Source organism: Otolemur garnettii, unplaced genomic scaffold, assembly GCF_000181295.1.
Source record: "Otolemur garnettii isolate 467f Iridium unplaced genomic scaffold, OtoGar3 scaffold00021, whole genome shotgun sequence".
NCBI lineage: Eukaryota > Metazoa > Chordata > Mammalia > Primates > Galagidae > Otolemur > Otolemur garnettii.
In genome coordinates, this window is record NW_003852416.1 from 17,299,415 (window position 1) to 17,321,051 (window position 21,637).

General features: G+C 45.0%; 1 protein-coding gene across 1 annotated transcript; it reads right to left on the bottom strand.

Annotated features, from left to right (window-relative positions):
- Positions 1–2,251: 2,251 nt before the first annotated feature.
- On the bottom strand, positions 2,252–17,027 carry INA (internexin neuronal intermediate filament protein alpha). The gene is made up of 3 exons (XM_003787205.2): positions 15,897–17,027; positions 7,004–7,128; positions 2,252–4,268 (listed from the first exon to the last, which is right to left on the bottom strand). Exons 1-3 carry the CDS (start codon positions 16,959–16,961, stop codon positions 3,959–3,961), a joined length of 1,500 nt encoding a protein of 499 aa, XP_003787253.1. The 5' UTR covers positions 16,962–17,027; the 3' UTR covers positions 2,252–3,958.
- Positions 17,028–21,637: the final 4,610 nt, after the last annotated feature.

A 21,637-nucleotide genomic window follows, 5' to 3' on the forward strand; every position in this document is an offset into this window, starting at 1 on the left:
CTGGTTTATGTTTTCCTATTGGGATTTCTCCTAGCCGAGATTGACCCCGGGTGGCTGAGGGTGGCTGTACACAATGGTCTCAGTTGGAGCAGAGGGTGTGGTAGACTTTTATGATTGTTTTCCTGGTCATTCCATAAATTCCCTACCAGTAGATTTTAAAAATTAAAGTGAAATTTCATAACAAAATCAATTGTTTTAAAGTGAATAATTTGGTGGGTTTTAGCATATTCATAGAGTTGCACAGCTACCACCTCAATCCAGTTCCAAAACATTTCCATCACTCTGTAATATAACCTCATATCCTTTGAATAGTGACACCCCATTGCTCCCTCTCTGTAGAACCCCCAATTCCCAGTCTGCTTTCTGTTTCAAAAGATGTTTAAATACATTTTTACAAAATGTTTTTTTTTTTTTTTTTTGAGGCAGTCTCACTTTGTTGCCCTCGGTAGAGTGCTATAGCGTCGTCATAGCTCACAGCAACCTCAAACTCTCGGGCTCAAGGGATTCTCTTGCCTCAGCCTCCCAAGTAGCTAGGACTACAGGCACCCATCATGATGCCTCGCTATTTTTTTTTTTTTAGAGGTGAGGTCTTGCTCTGGCTCAGGCTGCTCTTGAACCTGTGAGCTCAGGCAATCCACCCACCTCAGCCTCCCAGAGTGCTAGGATTATAGGCATAGGCCACTGCGCCCAGCCTAAAAAACTTTCATTTTTAAAAATTATTTTTATTTATTTATTCTTGAGACAGAGTCTCAAGCTGTCACCCTGGATAGAGTGTCATGGTGTCACAGCTCACCTCAGACTCTTGGGCTTAAGCAATTCTCTTGCTTCAGCCTCCTAAGTAGCTGGGACTAGGAGGCACCTGCCACAACACCTGGCTATTTTTTGTTGTTGTTGTTGTTGCAGTTGTCATTGTTGTTTTAGCAGGGCAGGGCCAGGTTCGAACCCACCAGCCCTGGTGTATGTGGCCGGCACCCTACCCACTGAACTACAAGTGCCGCCCTAAAAATTATTTTTAAATTAAAGAAAATTGGGAGGAAATTGGTTGTTATTCTGTTACCCAGGCTGGAGTGCAGTAGCACCAATCATAGCTCACTATAACCTCAAACTCTTGGGCTGAAGCAATCTTCCCAGCTCAGTCTCCTAGGTAGCTTGGGACTACAGGCATGTGCTACATTAGCCATCATGCCCAGATAATTTTAAATTTTTTTGTAGAGATGGGGTCTCACTATGTTGTCCAGACTTTATGTTGAACTCCTGGCCTCAAGTGAATTGTCCAGCTTCAGACTCCCAAAGTGCTGGAATTGCAGATGTGAGCTACCACACCCAGCCTACAAGCTATTTCATGTTTTCCTTTACAGCTGTAAGTAGTGGGACTTGGTCCTCTGCTCAAGTTCACAGATAAGTTCTAAAGTTTACCCCCACAACTATTTGTGACTAGCATTAACTCAGGAGCTAAACTTTGGACTCTAAGCTTCTAGACAATTGCTCAAGTTTTGTCCCCATTTAGCAAGTCCAGTAAAATGCATTCTTAGTATCCTGGGCTTATTACTTCTTGTAGAATCTTCCCTTCTGTAATACTTTATTTCCAGGCCCTTTGATGGGATGCTACAGAATTCCATTGCAAAATTACAAGAAATCCCACCACCCCTTTTTAAAATAGAAAAACAGCACACAACTCTACTGAATTTTTTTTTTTTTTTGAGACAGAGTCTCATGTTGCCCTCAGTAGAGTGCCATGGCGCCACAGCTCACAGCAACCTCAAACTCTTGGGCTTAAGTTATTCTCTCGCCTCAGCCTCCCAAATAGCTGGGACTACAGGCGTTCACCACAACGCCTGGCTATTTTTTGTTGCAGTTTGGCTGAAGCTGTTTTCAAACCTGCCACCCTCGGTATATGGAGCTGGCACCCTACCCATTGAGCCACAGGCGCCGCTGTTCATGAATGTTCTTTGCAGGCAGGCTTTCCGATAATCTCTGGGACACATTTTGTTGCCTCATGGTCAGAATGGTTGCTGTTGTTGGCTTTCTGTCCATTTACCTCCCTGCCTGCGATTCTGAACATTTTCCATAATTGCCAATTATTACAATTTAATAATTGGTCAACTCTATAAGATGCTCTTAATGTCTTTTACAAATGAGTTCATCACACTTGGGCGTGACTCAATGAAAAGATGCAAATTAGAGGCAGACTCACCCCTCTGAACCAAACAGTGCTTCTCTCAGGGAGATGGCAGAGACCACAGAACACCAATTATGTTGGTGGGATTTGTGTGACTTTTAATTTCTTATTTTACTAATGTCTTACAATAAGAGTGATGAGTAAAGATGGGGATAGATGGGGTAAGGGAAAGGAAGAAGAGAAAAGTATCTTTTACATTCCTTAAGCTATTAAAGCATGAGCTAGGATAAGAAAGTTCAGTAAAAGCATCACGTCCTTATCACCACAGAGCTCTCAAAGAGGATGTGGAACAGGGACAGGGACCATTCTTCAGCTCTGGTAGAAGTGACTGCTGACAGAGAACAAATCCTGTGTCCAACTTGGCACAAGAGAAAGACTGGGCAATGCAGATGCTACACAGTTGGGCCGATGATTTGACTCTCCAGAATCTACTTCCCAGCATGTGAGCCAGGACCATGGACACCCCCCTTCTCTGGGCTGTTTCTTCCTGTCCCGCAAGATCTGACCAACTGTGTAGCAATGGGGAAAATGTTGAGCAACACGCTTAGAGAAGAGAAAGGTATTTTTCATATTTGCTGGTGGTGTTGATTGACCAGAAGTGGTTCCTTTTACTTTGGGGCAGTAGCATTATGTCCTGGTGATAAAATATCCTACACTGGGCACTCTTAAAAGGCATAGGAGAGTGGAAGCAAGGCCTCTTTAGGACCAAGACTAGTGGGGAAGAGAAATACGTGGATTCCCAGGGTAAGGGCATGAACAGGCTAATTCTATATCACCACAAATGAACTGACACAGAGAAATGACACCTTGTCTTTTCCATTCATAGAAACACTCACTTCTTCTAGATTACACTACTAAATCTAAGGTCAGCTTCATCACAGTTTGGGATAACTATTACTGTGCTTCTAAACTTAAAGTGAAAAGCTACGTTTTTTAATAGTTTTTTTCCCCCTAATTAAATGGATCTGAATAAGCTGAAAGCCTAACATCTAGATATTCTTTTCATTATTTTGCCTGTTGGGGGGAAAACCTTAAAATTCATCACTGCCATTTTTGTTTAACCTACAGAATTGAAAGAATATGAAATGGGCAAGGATAAGTTATTATGTGAATCATAGAAATGGTCAACATGCATCTAACTTTATCCATTGAGCAAGACTGCTAAAAGGGTTAAGGTCTCTCAAGAGAACCTAAATGTATTTAAAAGGGAAGAAAACTCCATTAGCCTTTTTTTTTTCCTGGATGAAAGAAAAGGATATATGGAATTGGGGGGTAGAAAGGAAAGTATCCATGAAACAAACCCCTATCATTTAAACAGTTCTATCCGAGGGAATGGGGTATGGACCAATGGTTTTATCTTTGGCAGTGATCTTATGTTTTAGGCATCTGGAGAAAGATTATATAGCTGGGTAATGGCAGAGCATAGTGAATAATACAGTTTTAATTTCAGTTCACAGTAAATGATGATGATCACAGATTTAGCACCTTAGTTTGTACTTCCTCTGCACCTGAATCATCTAGAACTGTGAAATCTGCACTGTAGGTGAGAATGCTGTATTCTTAGATAACTCCTCTGTGACCGCTCCAGGACTGCAGTTTACTTCAATCTAAGGGGTGGTTTTTTAATTAGAGAAAGTAAAGATTCAATATTAAGTGTGAGACTGAAGCCTTGAAGACATTTTATAGTGGTGGCAGGTGTTATGGTTCGGGAATAGGCTGTTTAACAGGTCAAATGCATATTATTCCCTCTTAAGCATTAACTTTTTTTAAGCAATGAAATTACATTTTTTGGCTTGAAATGGTGCTTTCTTCTATATTTGATTTCTCGGTTTTCTTAGTGGATATTACTGTCTCCTCCAGTATTTCTTCAAAACTTTCCCCTATCTGGGAGGTTTTCTTAGAGGCTACCTTAGAAGCCTCCTCCTCCTCCTCCTCTTTCTTAAGTGACAGCCCAGTGGATGATACTTTGGAGGTTGTAGAACTGAGGATTCTAGGTGGGAGCAGATAACTTGGATTGGGAAGTGGATTCACCCCTGAAATGCTTAATCCACTGGTACTAAAACGTGTCTCTTCACCCTCCAGCAGTTTCCTGTAAATTCAACAGAAAAAAACTGTTAGGAAGTCAAATTGCAACTTAAGAAAAAAACAAGAATTTAACACTCCACTCTCTATGTATTTTAGAGAGATTCAGAGGATTTTGCAGTTTCTACGTGAAACTGAGACCAATAAATACTGAATCCCAAGGCTCAGAGAGTTGGAGCATGGGCCCGCGCACATGTATATACCTTTAGCCCCCGCCTTGTTTAAGGCACTATCAAAGGGGAACCTACTCACAAATATATTCCAAAAGGAAAACCTACAATTCCCCAGGGTCACACCACACCCAGTTTTGGCAATTAGAGTCTACCAAGTTCTAGGGAGAATTCCCCTAATTAACACCTTTACAGCAATAGGGATAAGGAGGTGTGAAGTCCACAAAGGAGGGAGGAACTGCTTAATTCAGCCTGAATTTGCGATTTGCACTTTTTCCATGGAGTGGATAAGGGTACAAAGGGAATGGAGCCAGCAGCACAAAAGCCTGCTAATGACACTATTCACCATTTGAGATCCCCACACCTTTCCTCAGCCTTGTCTACACTGCCCTGCAATAATGGTCTCACTATCTTTTTAACTCATAACAAATAGTTTTTATCATTCCTTTTTGTTTTTATTTTTATTTATTTTTTGAGACAGAGTCTTATTCTGTCACCCTGGGGTAGAGTGCCCTGGTGTCATCATCACAGCAACCTCAATTTCTTGGGCTCGAGCTATCCCCTTGCCTTAGCCTCCTAAGTAGCTGGACTACAGGTACTTTTTTTATTTTAGAGACAGGGTCTCACTCTTGCTCAGGCTGGTCTTGAACGCCTGAGCTCAGCAATCCACCCATCTTGACCTACCAGAGAGCTAGGACTACAGGTGTGAGTCACTATGCCCAGCCCCCTTTTTTGTTTTTAAATGAAAAACTCAGTATACTATCAAATACTCTTGGAGCTTTGTTTTGAAGTAGTATACCTAGTATAAAAACAAAAAGAAAAAAAAATGTCCAGACAGATCTGGAGTTGAATCTGAGCTCTGTCATTTGCCAGCATTATGACTTTAAGCAAGTCACACAGTGTCTGGTTGTTTTCTCACCTGCAAAATGGGAACAATATGACCTGCTAGCTAGTGCCTGATACACAGTAGTCATTCAAATAACAGCAGCTGCTCAGGCCGGGCACAGTGGCTCATGTCTGTAATCCCAGCAATCTGGGAGGCTGAGGCAGGTAGATTGTTTGAGCTCAGGAGTTTGAGACCAGCCTGAGCAAAAGTGAGACCCCATCTCTAAAAATAGCCAGGCCTTGTGGCAGGCACCTGCAGTCCCAGCTACCCGGGAGGCTGAGGCAAGAGGATCGCTTGAGCCCAAGAGTTTGAGGTTGGTGTGAACTATGATGCCACAGCACTATATATGCAATTACAATGTATCATTAAGAAAACCCTAGGAGGGCAGGTCCTGTGGCTCAGTGAGTAGGGCACTGGCCCCATATACTGAGGGTGGCGGATCTGAACCCAGCCCTGGCCAAACTGCAACAAAAAATAGCTGGGCATTGTGGTGGGCACCTGTAGTCCCAGCTACTCGGGAGGCTGAGGCAAGAGAATCACCTAAGCCTAGGAGTTGGAGGTTGCTGTGAGCTGTGACGCTATGGCACTCTACTAAGGGCGACAAAGTGAGACTCTGTCTCTAAAAAAGAAAAAAAATCCCTAGCAGCTGCTGTTAATGCTTTGTTTAAAGGTAAATGTTCATTTAAACATTGCTTTGAGTAGGAATCTCAGGATATACTCCACCTATTGAGACTTTCTAGATTGTATAAAAATGTTGTTTTTTTTGAGACAGGGTCTCACTCTGTCACCCAGACTGGAATGCAGTGACATAATCACAGCTCACTGCACCTTTGAACTCCTGGCTCAAGTGATTGATTCTCATATCTCAGCCTCCCAAGTAGCTGGGGCTACCATGCCTGGCTATTTTTTTTTTTTTTTGAGACAGAGCCTCAAGCTGTCCCCTGGGTAGAGTGCCATGGCATCACAGCTCACAACAACCTCTAACTCCTGGGCTCAAGCGAGTCTTCTGCCTCTGCCTCCCAAGTAGTTGGGACCACAGGCACCCACCACAATGCCTGGCTATTTTTTGGTTGCAGCCATCATTGCTATTTGGCTGCCCGGGCTGGATTCGAACCCGTCACCTTAGGTGTATGTGGCTGGCGCCTTAGCCACTTGAGCCATAGGCGCCGAGCCAGCCTGGCTATATTTTAATTTTTTGTAGAGACAGGGTCTCACCATGTGGCCCAGGCTGATCTTAAACTCCTGTCCTCAAGTGATTCTTCTTCCTAAGCCTCCCAAAGTGCTGAGATTATAGGTGTGACCCACTATGCCCAGCCTGATGAGTTTTTGTGTTTTGTTTTTTTTTTTTGCAGTTGTTGGCTAGGGCTGGGTTTGAATCCACCACCTCTGGCACATGGGGCCGGCTCCTTACTCCTTTGAGCCACAGGCGCCACCCCCTGATGGGTTTTTATTTCAACCTTTGTATACTCACATTACCCCCCTTAAATTCTTGGCAGAGATATATAATAAGTAGAGCTGGGATATAGCCAGGTGGAGGGACAGAGGGGTCTGCTCACCTATAAGGGCCCAGTGATGCCTTTCCTTATCCTCCCTCACTGATCAGAAACCATAGAGATTAGAACCACTTATCTGGGTGGCATTGCCCCCTGACTGAATCTGCTTAGGTGAGCATGCCCTTTGAGGTACCTGTAAGCTGCTATCTCAATGTCAAGGGCCATTTTGACATTGAGCAAATCCTGGTATTCCCGAAGGTGGCGTGCCATCTCACTCTTGGTGTTCCTCAGATCATTCTCCAGCTGCCCAATGCTATCCTGAAAAAGTGACATATCCAAAATAGTTAGGCCAGAACAGCAGAAATTCATTGAGATTTCCACTAGGTGGGATTCTCAGCCATAATTACATATTAAAACCACCCAGGGAACTTATAAACTACTTACATCCAGACCCAGACACTGATTATTTGTTCTGGGGTCCCAGCATTTACATTTTTTCAGAAAGGTCCCCAGTAGATGTGGATGCATGGGGAGGGCTGGGAATTTTCACCACAGAGTACATGGTTCTCAAATGAACACTGGGAAATGATTATTTTTCTTTTTACACTTACTTACTATCCCTCCCTTGTTTGTGGTATTGACATCTCCTTTCCAAAACCCAAAGCCTCAGGTTAGGAGCTTAGATTAAACAATTCTAACTGTGGAAAGCACAGCGAGGATAGCAAGCCTTCTCTTTGTCTTCATTTTGATGGTTTCCTGGAAGTCTGCCACTCAATCACTTCACTGAAAGCATTTTAACATGACAGATAAGGAGGAAGCATAAATACTTCACAGGATTTTTTAAAAATCCAAATGGCAGGCTGAAATTATAATATTTTAAAAAAAGAAACTAGGGTGGCGCCTGTGGCTCAGTGGGTAGGACACCGGCCCCATATACCGAGGGTGGCAGGTTCGAACCCGGCCCTGGCCAAAACTGCAACAAAAAATAGCCAGGCGTTGTGGTGAGTGCCTATAGTCCCAGCTACTTGGGAGGCTGAGGCAAGGGAATCGCCTAAGCCCAGCAGTTGGAGGTTGCTGTGAGCTGTGATGCCACGGCACCGTACTGAGAGTGATAAAGTGAGACTCTATCTCAAAAAAAAAAAAAAAAAAAAGGAAGAAGAAGAAACTAGGTTGGTGTAATAGTTTTGCTCCAAATTCTTCCAGGTGTAAACCAAGGGAAGGAAGAGACATAGGTTTATATTTGTGATCCTGAACACAGAATCCAGAAGCTTTTAAAAACAAAGCAGATCTGGTTGTTTACCTACTTAAAATTCTCCAACAGCTTTGGAATAAAATCCAAAGTCTTCAGCATGACATATACTCTTCCTTTTGCTCAGTGTGTTTCTGCCACCCTGTCCTTCTCGTAAACATACTGATTTCACTGCCATCCCCGGTAAATTTATTTATTTATTTACTTATTTATTTAGAGCTATGTTCACACTCTATTGCCTGGGCTAGAGTGCAATGATGTCAACATAGCCCACTGCAACCGCAAACTCTTAGGCTTAAGGAATCCTATCTCAGCCTCCCAAGTAACCAGGACTATAGATGTACACCATCACATCTAGCTAATTTCTCTAATTTATTTTTTCTTTTCCTTTTTTTTTAAGAGGGTTGAGAGAAAGTCACACTATGATGCTCAAGTTGGTCTCAAGTGATCCTCCCTAGGATTTTAGGCATGAGCCACCACGCCCAGCCCCAGGCCCTTAGACTTGTTATTTCCTCTGCCTGAAATACCCTGTAGTGGGTCTTTACGTGGCTGACTTCTTGCCATTCAAGAGACTGTTCAAATGTCCTCTGCTCAGACCCAAATTATTTTGCAAGCAATTTAAGTATCCTCCATTCACTGATTCAACATGTTTTACTTCAGGCCAGGGTGGCTGGTAGCCCATGTAGGAATGCAAATTAGAAAAAGGTACCCTGGATACTGGATAAATTAGGAAAAAAGCACCCACTTGAATGCAGCCAACCTGCTCTTAACAGTATGTGAAATTATCTTGTTCATTCATTAGTTTAGCAATTTATTTTCTGTCACTTTCCTCTATAACAGAGTTTTCAGTCTTGGCACTATTGATGTTTTTGAGCACACACTTCTTTGCTTTGGGGGCTATCCTATTGGATGTTTAACAGCATCTACCCACTGCTGCCAGAAGTATACGCTTTCCCTCTTCCAGTTGTGACAACCAAAAATGTCTCCAGACATTGCAGAGTCCCCTCATGCTTGAGAAGTAGTGTTCTAGAACATAATTAACATAGATGCTAGGATCCTTTCTCTCTAGTTCACATTGGAAGTCCAGAGCCCAGAACAATGCACATGGTTGATGCTCAATGAATAATTGTCACATGAATGAATGATACGACATAAACATTTTTTTCTTCCCTAATGACCTGAAAAGGTATGAGCAAATAACATGTAATAGTCAGCTGCAATTTTGTAGACATGAAGAACACACTGATTAAGAGTTATTCTTGGGGGTGGCACCTGTGGCTCAAAGGAGTAGGGCGCTGGCCCCATATGCCGGAGGTGGTGGGTTCAAACCCAGCCCCGGCCAAAAAAAAAAGAGTTATTCTTGGCCTTGGTGCCTGTAGCTCAGTGAGTAAGGTGCCAGCCACATACACTGAGGCTGGTGGGATCGAGCCCAACGGGGCCTGCTAAACAATAATAACTGCAACCAAAAATAGCTGGGTATTGTGGTGGGGGCTTGTAGTCCCAGCTACTTGGGAGGCTGAGGCAAGAGAATTGCCTAAGCCCAAGAGTTTGAGATCACTGTGAGCTGTGACGCCACTATACTCTACCAAGAGCAACATAGTGAAACTCTGTCTCAAAAAAAAGTTATTTTTTATGAAATAGGGATGCAGATAACTGCATCAGAAACTTCAAGGAAGTAAGTGCTGAGGGGCCCTGGTAATTCCCTTGTGTGGGGATGAAGAGGCAATGGTGAAAGGTAGGGCTGATAAGCGAGGGTGTAAACTTCCAAATTAAGTGAATTGTAAAAAGAATTAAAATTCATGCCACCTACCTGTTCTATAAATATTGACAAGAATACTGCAAAGGAGAATCTCAATTGACTAATGGGTACAGAGCAAATGATAGGTAATGGGAAAAATTCATATGACACTAGACTGTGATGCAAGTATTTCAAAATATGTTAAGAAATCATGCAGGCTTAGGTGAGGCATGGTGGCTTGTAATCCTAGTACTCTGGGAGGCTGAGGTAGGTGGATAGCTTGAGCTCATGAGTTCAAGGCCAGCTTGAGCAAAAGTGAGATCCTTACTCTACTAAAAATAGAAAAACTGAGGCAAGAGGATCGCTTGAGTCCAAGTTGGAGGTGTTGTGAGCTATGACACCACAGCACTTTACCCAGGGTGACAGCTTGAGACTCTTAACTAAAAAAAACAACAACAAATCATTCAGGCTTAAAGGATCTTTACCAAGAAATTTTACTGCATGATTGCTATTTGAGGTTAAACTAACCTACAAGCAAGTTCTGCTAGTGATGCATTAGGAGCAAGAGAATCAATATTCCCTGTGGTAAGGGGGAAAGGAGTGAGGGGTAAGGAAAAAGGAGAAAGGAGAAAATATTTTCTTTTCTTTTTTTTTTTTTTTTTTGAGAAAGAGTCTCACTATGCTGCCCTCAGTAGAGTGTTGTCGCGTCACGGCTCACAGCAACCTCAGACTCTTGGGCTTAAGCGATTCTCCTGCCTCAGCCTCCCGAGTAACTGGGACTACAGTCGCCCCCTACAACGCCTGGCTATTTTTTGTTGCTGTTTGGTTGGGGTTGAGTTTGAACTCGCCACCCTTGGTATATGGGGCCAGTGTCCTACTCACTGAGCCATAGGCGCTGCCCAAAAGGAGAAAATATTATCATCATGCAAGGGAGCAAGATAAATTAAAGAAGAGGAAAAGAGGGAGATTTCATCGGTTTCTCCAGGTTACATTTTTTGCCCCGCCACTAACATCCAATGTACCTCCACTAGTTTTCTATATTTTAGTTTCATCAAACCTTCAATCTCTGCATATAGAAAATTATGTTCATTCTTTTCTGAGACTCTCAAATTAGGATTCCAAGGTAATATATCTTACATTAGTAGATGAGTCCATTATCTGTTAAATTAGATAATAGACATTATAACAGCATGGCACATAGGAAGTACTCAATGAATGTTAGAGATTTTTATTATTGTTAATATCATACCATCTGATTCTATCCTTTTGATGATACAGGCAAATAATCACAATCCCTCCCTACATCCCCTTAAACAACAAAAAAGAGTAATACACAAGAAAATGTTATATTGGAGAGTTGCAGGCATATGTCTTAAAAGCACTAGATTTTTTAAAAATAACAATTTTGAATAAAAACCTTTCTAAAGTGCCTTATACCTCTCACAATTAGGACATTAAACATAATGCAACCTTCCTCAGCAATTAAGGGTCATGACAATGATTAATTTTTTTATTATGATTTTGTGGTATCTTTTAAGTCAACTGAGGCATTATCAAGCTGTCTAATTCTATCCTAAATGACCCCAAAGAGCTATATTGCTCTTTGATCAGTATTGCTGCTTCTTGATTTTCTTTGTCCTGAAAGATGAACATATTTGCGTCTACTCATTCTTAAACAAAGCCTCCAGTGGTCCGCCCTTCTCATCTGTCTCACTGAGGCTTGAAATCCAAACAAAGCATTTTAGAAAAATTTGAGTAGGCTGGGGACCTCAGAGCAGCCAATTTCCTAAAAGGTGCTTTAGGGAAAGATGTTTTGTCTCACCAGCAGGTTAATTAAGTCCTTAAAAAAAAAAAAAAAATTTTTTTTTTTTTTTTTTTTTTTTTTGCAGATAAAGTGACTCAGGCATTAAAACAAAAATTATTTCTGTTTTATAGCTGTATTTTCCAAATAAAAGGTGGCTGGGGAGCTGAGTTCTAGATGGATGAGATTTCCTTGAACTTTCATGTTAGGTATTTCACATATCTATTTTATGGATCAGAGTACACAAAAAGCATGACTTGCTTCTTTCTAAGGGAATTGTGCTGCCTGCTGACCAACGATGGCTCTTCAATGCCTCGTCTCTTTGTTTGCACTCTCCTCCCCTCACGAGGCTGTGTCTTGCGCTGCCCTTCAAAAGCCCTGCCAAAGATGGCCTCCAGCTCCAAATCAGAGCAGAACGCTGCAGTGTGCCCCCTCCCCCAACCACGCAGCTGCTGCCGGCTTAGCCCAGGGGAACCAGGGAGAGAGGCACTCCCAGCTCCAGCTGGGGTCTCTCCCCAAGTAGCTAAGACAAATATCTTACTTCTAGCCCATGGCTGGAAGGATGTTGGGGTGGGAGTAAGAGAAAGAGTTGGCCACACCAGCCTCTGGAGTGGTGAACAGGTCCGACAGACAGTGCTGTGGCTTTCTCCACTTTTCAGGGGCCCTCAGCCAGGGGAGCAGTAGTGAGAGCTGCACAGTCTGATTGAAAGAGGCTCTGGCCATCCTGAATTGCTGGGTGGGGAGAGAGGATTTTTATTTGTGGTTGGTTTGTTCACAGACCTTGGCTTTATCCCCATCTTTTTCTTTCCTCCACCACACTCTAAAATCTTGCACTGTATGTATTTCTGTAAGTTGCTTTACAGAAAAACGTGGTTTAGGTCAGCACACTCCCAAATCAGTCTGAGGACTGACAAAATGCAGCAATTTTTCCTTAAAATACATATTCCTGGGCTCCACCTGCAAACTGCTATCTTTGGGAGTGGACCTGAGAATTTTTTTAAGCCCCTAATTGACCTTGTTTGTGTGTCATTTGGCATAGGAACCACCAGGTAAATTCATTTCTGTAAAGGAGCTATCATGGTGGCCCAGGTGACTGTAAAACAATGAGATAGAGAGGAGCAAACAAAACAAAAAACAGAAGGAAGAGCTTTTTAAAAAGAGGCCAAGGGAGCTTTTTTTGAATTCTAATTTCAGAAATGGATCTATCAAACTATAGATTTATATGCAGCTACTGCTAACCCCAATCTCCAAGGGGCCAGACCCTTCCTGCTATTTAATTAGGTTATACTCCAATCTCATAATGGAGAGAAGAAAGCAGACTTGGCTCATCTCCCTGGAGAGCATTAACCAGTGGTGATCTTGATTGTTTAGCAAGGTCTTTCAATGAAAGCTTCAGCTTTCTAAGACTGACCACAGTAAAGGTCTGGGACCCCAAGCACCCTCCAAGAATGTCCTTAGACATTTAACAGAACTGGGACTCTAATGGGGCTGAAGTGGCTATGTCAGGAAGAGAATTGTCCTGTTTCAGAAATGGAAAAGCATTAAGCTTTTGACATAGAGGGGAGCTACATTTGGCCTTTGAAGACAATAGTCCTAGCTCTTCCTAATCTCTCCTCTTGCATGATTCAGACTCTCTCTTACACTATTGTATACTTACTGTGTCGTCACCTTGAATCATTCTTTGCCTTTTTAAGCGTGTAAGAATCTTTCTCTCCTCATATATTGGGATATCAGTTCTCTGGGACAGAGTGGCTTTAAAACATGACTTTAATTCAGCTTTCCTGCGTCTCCCCTCAGACGCCAAGCTTGCAAAGGAAAATGGCCCTGCCACTAATCTCTGAAGCAGAAGAAATAGATACGCCTCCCATTACTGCAGTGGGGGGTGGTGGTGGTGGAAGAGGATGGAGTGAGAGGGCAAGAAAACAATGGCTACATCTCACTGTGAAGAAGCAGGCTTTTTGCCCTGGTCAGCCCTGCTAACACTGTTAGACTAGCCAGAGATACCCCTGTGGCCTTCAGGAGCCATAGGTAGGGCTGTGAGGCCCATCTCCGCCTTAGGTCCCGAGAAGCAGGAGGCAGTTCCCTGCTGTCTCACCTCCTCTTCCACTCCCACAGCAGGTCCTCTAAAGCTCAAACTGATGGGGGCAGCACTGCAGAGCTGCAGATGCCGCAGTTTCTGTTGTTTGTTTCCTGTAGACCACATCTAGATGACCCTACTATTGTCTAATGCTGAAAACCTTCTATAGCAAACAAGACAGACAGCACTGTCACTACTTCTTAGGATGCAGGGACTATAACAAGAAAACAGAGGACATGGCAAAGCCCAATTCAAGTGTCAATTCTGTGTAAGTTGTCCCTATTTGTAGAAATGGGGTTAGCCCTCCTGTAGACCACCTAACTAGCTCATCCTTTGAGGCTTCTGGAAGAAAACATGAAGCTTTAATTAACCAAATGTGATTAATTCAAGCCATCCAGGACTTAGGGCACATAGTGAAAAGTTCGAGTTACAGATTGTGAAACAGAATAAAGGTACTTACTTAAATTCTACTTTAGGATGTCCCAAAAGTTGCCCCTTAAGTGGCCATACATAGGGAAAATGTAGCTAAATGTACCTTTATTTACAAAATATTCTTTACAATATTTTATAAAGAAGTGGTCAATATATAGAGAATATTTTGCAAATATTTTGGAAAATTTTATAATGAATATCTTGTAAACAACAATACATTTAGCTAGAATTTCCCTATGTATGGTCACTTAAGGGGTGACTTCTGGGACCCCCTATATAAAACCAAACTAACTAAAACAAACTGTCTTAACAGGCTTTTTTTCTTCATCAAAGGGAGCTAGGTAATAAACAATAAATACCTGCACAAATAATTCTTTAGCTCCTCACTAAAATTGTGCTTTTGGGATTTCATTCCTTTGTTTTATTTTATTAATGTTCCCAAATGCTATTAATTTCATCAAATATGAGCTTCAATCCTAGTTTGAATTATTTCAAGTTTCTGAATTATCGGCATTCTATTCAAAGGAGCATTTATTGTATCTTGAAATTGAACCATACTATTTCAGCTCTTTCCTACATTTCTCATTCACCCTGTCTCCTGCCTCTGTGCCCTGTGTGGCCACAAGCCCTGAATGTCTTGTATGGTAAAAGTGAAGATGCCGTGGCCTTTGTTGAGGGAAAGAACCAATCGATACACTTACAGGGGCTGAGAAGACAGGGAAAGATGAAGAAAATATATGAACTATACAAAGAAACCACCTCAGCAATTTATTACATGCACTTAGGATGGAAAAAATGTTAAGAAAACGCTAATTTTCAAGTGGAACATCACAGCTGGTGAGCAGATTAAATGGTTTTTGTTAAGTGCTAAGCCATCCATGAAAGTGAAAATTGATGCTGTCCACGAGGTGACCTTTGATTGCAGGTATCCAAGACTGATGTGTTGACATTACAGAAGAAAAAAAGAAACCAAAAGCAGTTAATTGCCTAGAGATTCATAACTGGAACTGGAGACAAGAGAGACATCATTTCTGCGATGGGAAGAACTCGGTATCAGCACCACGGACAGCGCCCTGACCATTCCCGTTTTGCTAACCCGGAGTAAAGGTTTCTTTGGTAGGAAATGTCAGTAGTCAAGGGAACCGCGCGCGCGCGAGTGTTTGTGTGCGCGCGCGCGTGTGTGTAGGAGGGTAGAGCAGGGCGGTTGCTACTAGATCAATCATCACCCAGCTCGTTGACTCCCAATCTATACCCTTTTGAGAACAAATCAAGAAAACAGGATAAGACCCTTCTTAGTTCAATACAGCATTCTTCCCCCAACCCTGACAAAGACCACACTCTATCTGTATCAATTTCGGGGCGCACAAAAGCCTTTCGAAGTCAACCAGACAAGCCAGATAGCTGAGACGGCACCGCCCACCATTGAGAGACTGTAAACTGCCCCAGTAGGGTTCACTTCTACTTAGGGTGGGGACTGTTCTCCAGGTCGCCAGTGTGGCCATGCCCACTTGCTGACAGAGAAGTACTGTTAGATTTTCAGACTCCAAAGAAGTTTAAGGGCTTCTTTGTTAGAAGGGCTCAGGCGGGGACAAAAGTGACAGGCGCTTCCAGGCCCCCAAAATTAACAGTAGAGACTCCCAGCCTTTTTATATGCCTACGCCTCCAGTCGGGGCCATTCTCTCCCCTCCCTTATCCTCCCCTTAAGTTATAGGGCCCCATTTTACCAGAAAGAGCAGTACACGGGGGAGAGGACGGGGCGCTCCTCCCTGCGCAGGGCTCCGGTCCTTACCTGGTAGCCAGCCACCTCAGCACTGTGCCGCTCCTCCAGCTCCAAAATCTGCCTCTCCAAGGACTCGTTGGCCCCGCGCAGGCCCTCGATCTCGATGGTGCGGGCCTGCAGCTGGCGCCGGTACTCATGGATCTCCTCACGGCTAGCCCGGATGGCCTCGGTGCTGCGCGCCGCCTGCTCGTTCAGGTTGGCGAACTTGGACTTGTACCACTCCTCGGCTGACTGCAGGTTCTTAGCGGCCAGGGACTCATACTGGGCGCGGATCTCCCTCAGCGCCGAAGTCAGGTCTGGTTTAGCCACAGCCACGTCCACCTCAGCCGCGGCCTGCGACGAAGCCTGCAGCGTGGCCAGCAGCTCGGCTACTTCTTCGTCATGCACCTGGCGCACGAAGGCCAACTCGTCCAGCAGCGACTCCACCTTCTTCTCCAGGTCCAGGCGGGCCAACGTGGCGCCGTCCACGTCGCGCTGCTGCGCCTTCAGTGCGCGCTCAGCACCTTCGCGCCCGCGGCTCTCCTCCTCGCAGCGCGCCCGCAGCCGCTGCACCTCCTCGGCCAGCCCGTCGCGCTCCAGCAAGGCCTGAGCGCGCGCCGAGCTCGCCTCCTCCAACTGCGCGCGCAGGTCGCGCAGCTCGCGCTGGAACAGCTCGCCGACGCGCGACGGCTCGGCGTGGCGCTGCCGCAGCGCGGCCAGCTCGGCCTCGAGCGCGCGGTTCTGCGTCTCCAGCTGATGCACCTTCTCGATGAACACCGCGAAGCGGTCGTTCAGTCCCTGCAGCTGCTCTTTTTCGTTGGTGCGGATGATCTTGTACTCGTTGGTGCGCGCCGCCGCCTGGCTCAGGTCCAGTCCGTCGGACGCCGGAGACCGGCGGTAGGCCAGGCCCAGGCCAAGCGAGGAGGCCGATGAGCAGGCGGCCGAGGAGGCCACATTGCAGCGGGACAGCGACTGCGAGCGGAAGCTGCCCGAGCCGCCGGCCCCAGAAAGGCGCGCGGACAAGCGAGAGCCATCCCCAAACACCTTGCGGTAAGAAGAGGAAGAGCACAGGTAGTGCTCCGATCCGAAGCTCATGATGCTGGGATCAGGAGCCGGCGTGCGGCTGCTACTGGAGCGACAGGAGAAAGGAGAGGTGCGGCAGGCAGGGCGCGGCCGGGCGGTGTGCACCGGGTTTTAAGGCGCGGGGGCTGGGGCGGCGCATTGGGGGCGGAGCTCTTGCTCCGGGTCTGGCGGGGAGAGGGAAGGGGGGCATTCAGGAGCGGGGGCGGGGAAGCGCAGTGCCTACCGCAGCTGCGCGCAACCGACCTGGCGCGCGGGGATAGGGTAGTCTGCGTCGGAGTCACCCTCTGTCCGCAGCGCCGCACCCCGAGAATCGACTGCTTTGGAAGTGGGTTGAATAGAGGGGTGCCTAAAAAACTGGGATTTCCCAATGGAAACCATACAGCTCTGTCGAGTCCCTTGACTGTCCTCCCTTCTCTCTTTAACCCACTGGGAGGTGCAGATTTTCCCGGGAGGTGAGGTTCCCGAGGGTGAGGTCCTGTTTTTCCAGTTAGAGTGGGGGCCCGCAGGACGAGGCCTTGTCCCCTCCCTCAGGTGTTCCCATGGGGAAAAGTGAGTCTGCGTCAGAAAGCATCCTTCTAACTTCCTCTGCAGTTCTTGGGGAACGCCCAGGGCGGGAAGATGCTCTGAAAGCCTGTGACAACCCCAGAAGAGAGAGGAGATCGGTAAAGAAGGTGAATCCAAGCTGCGGAAAGCGTAAAGAAGCGGAGGTAGAGAGGAAAGGGAAGAGGTGTTGGAAATCACTGCGGCTCAACAATAGAGCTCTAAAGCATGGCACAGACTAGGACTACAAGCTGGTAAAAAGGGGGCGGCAGACTTTTGTTTTTAAAACATTATCTTTGAAAATGTTTCAAAATGAGTATTTTAAAACTGTGAGTTTTGACCTAAAAAGAAACTGGATTTCTGGCTGCTTCTGAAAACAGGAAGAGCTGGGATGTCTAAGCAGAGGTGAGGTTACCTGGCCACTTATTTAAGAAGTGTGCTCTCCTGTTCCCCACAGTCCCCACCATTTTCCATTATATTAAGCCCACCGACTTAATTCATTTACTTTACCTATCTGACCCTGTAGGCATTTGAGATTTCATTCTGCACAAATCTTGCAAGATGGGTCCTCATCTGGCTTTGAGAGCCTGTGGAGATCTTTGTTTTGGACAAAAGAGGCCCCTGCAGACGGATTGAACTCCAGGAGTGGGGGTTAATGCTGGTGACTCAGCTGCCTCCTCAGCGAGAGTAATCAAAGAACAGCAACAGAAAAGATGAGGCCTGGAGGGGTCAGTGTGGGGTGTGCCCTGCATACTCATCTTCAAGCTTATAATATCTTTCAGGATGTGGATATGGCTTTGGAGAGGGAGAAGGAAGAACTTTCGGTCAAATTCCACATATTCCAGAATTCAGACTGAGGGCCTTTTTTGATCTGGGAATCTCATGGGTATAGTTGTAGGATATGATTTATTTCACTTCATTGGGGGGGTTGTTAATTAGGACAGGCCACTAAAAGAAGGGAGAAAGAGGATCTGATGGGACTTTGGAGCATATCTTTTGGTTTTTTGTTCAGGGTCATGGAGGATGGTCAGGCCCTGCCACAGCCTTCCTTTCTGGGTTTTCATCATAGACCAAAGACCTCAGCTAGAGGGACTCAGTTCTTAGGTCTTTGGGCTCAGAAAGACCTGGTGAGGTGAAGGATGAAAGAGTGCTAACACTGCTGAGTGATTAGTCTGCCAGTCTTTGTGCCAGCACTTTTGCCATAGGTTCAGCTTCTTCCAGCCACTCTTCAAGGTGGCCCACACCCCCATCTCACAGATAAGACACTGAGGCTCGGGTATAGCACTCTGCACACAGTCACCAGCAAACAAAGGCAAACATATATTCTTTCCTTACTACATAATTTTGCTTAGTGCAGTGAGACTCCCGAAGTCTCCTTTATTTCCAGAATAGGGCTAAGTGGGCTTCATAAAAGTTTTGGCCAACAACAAACTAGTATGCTGGTTTTTAATTGAAAGAACAGGGAGGCGCCTGTGGCTCAGTGAGTAGGGCGCCGGCCCCATATACGGAGGGTGGTGGGTTCAAACCCAGCCCCGGCCGAACTGCAACAAAAAATAGCCGGGCTTTGTGGCAGGCGCCTGTAGTCCCAGCTACTTGGGAAGCTGAGGCAGGAAATTCGCTTGAGCCCAGGAGTTGGAGGTTGCTGTGAGCTGTGACTCCACTGCACTCTACCAAGGGCGAAAAAGTGAGACTCTGTCTCTACAAAAAAAAAAAGACAGAAAGAACATTGGACTTCAAGTTAGAGGCAATGAGTTTAAACTATGGCTTCTGCCACTTATGGTGCAAGTGAAGATTCGTTGTAAGCTATGCAGGTATAAGGGATTGTTGTCATCATCATCCTCTTTGGAATAAAAGGACACTGATTTACATCCACCAGCAACAGGATATGAATTGGGGTTAGCTAGGGGATTGCAGGAAACTGTCCACCATATCCTTACACAGGTCTCCCGGCTTCCCCTTGGGAGAGAGAATACAGCCAACCTTGATTGTTTGTAGTACCAGAGACCTGTGTTGAGTATAGCAAAGTGAAAACAATCACAGATAATTAGAATATCTTAACTTCTGGGCTATAGTTCCAATCGCATTTCAACCATGTTACTCAGGACTACTAAAAGCAGCAAAATGTCCTGATTGGAGTTCTACCTTCTTTTCTTTTTTCATTCTCAAATAGAAGCAGTACCCTAAGGTCACAACACACAAAGAGTAGAAGAAAGTGAGGCAAAAGGCCTACATCATCCAACAAAGTGGCAACGACCCTGGGAAATCTAGAGTGGGCTGCATGTTGCATTTTCTTCACTCCTTAACTGGGAATCCAAACTGATATTCCCCTGTGTGGTTTACACCTCTCTTTCTTGGCATCCCACCCCCACAGGCCTAGAATGTTTGGCTTTAATAATTTTAGCACAAAGCCATTCTTCGAAGGATTGCTCTTGGCTGAGCCTCAATTTGTAACTACTTCCAGCTGGCCAGGTTTCCTAGGGGAGTGGCCTGGGTGTGCAGGGCTGTCTCTTCATCTTTCTTAAACGTTGGGCAGTCATCCCCACTTCTCCCTCATACCACATCCTCCATAGTCTCTTTGTGGTATTTGGCGGTACTTGACCCCTCTCCTTGGTTTCAGTGACTCCATTCTTGGCCTTCTGCTCTTCTCTCATAAATTCTCTTTTTTAGATATTGGATCTCTCACAGGTAGGGAGACTTGTGGTAAAGTTCTCTCCCTAAGAGATTTAGTTTTGTACCATGGTTTTTTGGAACCATGTGACCTTGAACACATTTCTATTATTTGCTAAACTTTTCTTTCTTTATCTGTGAAAGTTCAGTAAAACCATCTACCTGACTGTTCAAACCTGGTTGATCATTAGCATTACCTGGGAACTTAAATTCAAATTTATTATCTCCCTCTTTCCTCCCACCCCAGTTCTTTTTTTGGGGGTGGGGACAGAGTCTCAAGCTGTTGCCCTCTGTAGAGTGCTGTGACATTACAGCTCACAGCAACCTCAAACTCTTGGGCTCAAGCAATTCTCTTGCCTCAGCCTACCAAGTAGCTGGGACTACATGTGCCCACCACAACGCCTGACTATTTCTTTTGTTGTTGTAGTTCTCGTTGTTTAGCTGGCCCAGGCCATGGTATATGTGGCTGGCGCTGTAACTACTGTGCTATGGTCACCAAGCCCCCATCTTTTTTTTTTTTTTTTGAGACAGAGTCTCATTTTGTCATCCTTGGTAGAGTACCATGGCATTACAGCTCACAACAACCTCAAACTCTTGGGCTCAAGTGATTCTGTCACCTCAGCCTCCCAAGTAGCTGGGACTACAGGCACCCACCACAGTGCCTGGCTGATTTTTCGAAGATGAGGTCTCTCGAGGTGGCACCTGTGGCTCAAAAGAGTAGGGTGCCAGCCCCATATGCCGGAGGTGGTGGGTTCAACCGCAGCCCTGCCCCCCCCCTCCAAAAAAAAAGACAAGGTCTCTCTCTGGCTCAGGCTGGTTTCGAACTTGTGAGCTCAGGCAATCCACCTGCCTCAACCTCCCTAGTGCTGAGATTACAGGCATGAGCCACTGAACCTATCCTGTCCCACTCTGGTTCTTGATCTTAACTTTTGTGTCCCATCCCTGTTTCTCTTCTTATGAAATTCTCTCTTTCTGAAATTTTCTCCTCTACCTCCCCTTCAACTACTGAAATCTTTCAGGCTCACATGTCACTTCCTCTATCAAGTCTCTCTTGGTATTTCCAATGGAAAGTGATCCACTTCTCCCATGAATTCTCCTTCTCCTATCTATAGCCTTTGCAGCATTCACCTGGCTCATAATTAGCACAATTTTCTGCTGTAATTATTTGTGTGCTTGTTTAAATGGAACATGGTGACACTCACCTATAGCCCTAACTTCTTTGGAGGCTGAGGTAGGAGGACTACTTGAGTCTAGGAGTTTGAGGCTATAGTGTATCATGACTGGGCTTGTGAATAACCACTACATTCTAGCCTGGGCAACATGGCAAGACGCTGTCTCTAAAAATAAATAAATACATAGAACTGGAAGTGCTTTCAGCACAGTTCATCTTCTGCATCTATATATTTCTCTGAGCATCTATCAGTATTTAACATGTGAGGTGAAAAAAAATGGTTGAGAATACTTTCTTTTTTTTTTTTTTT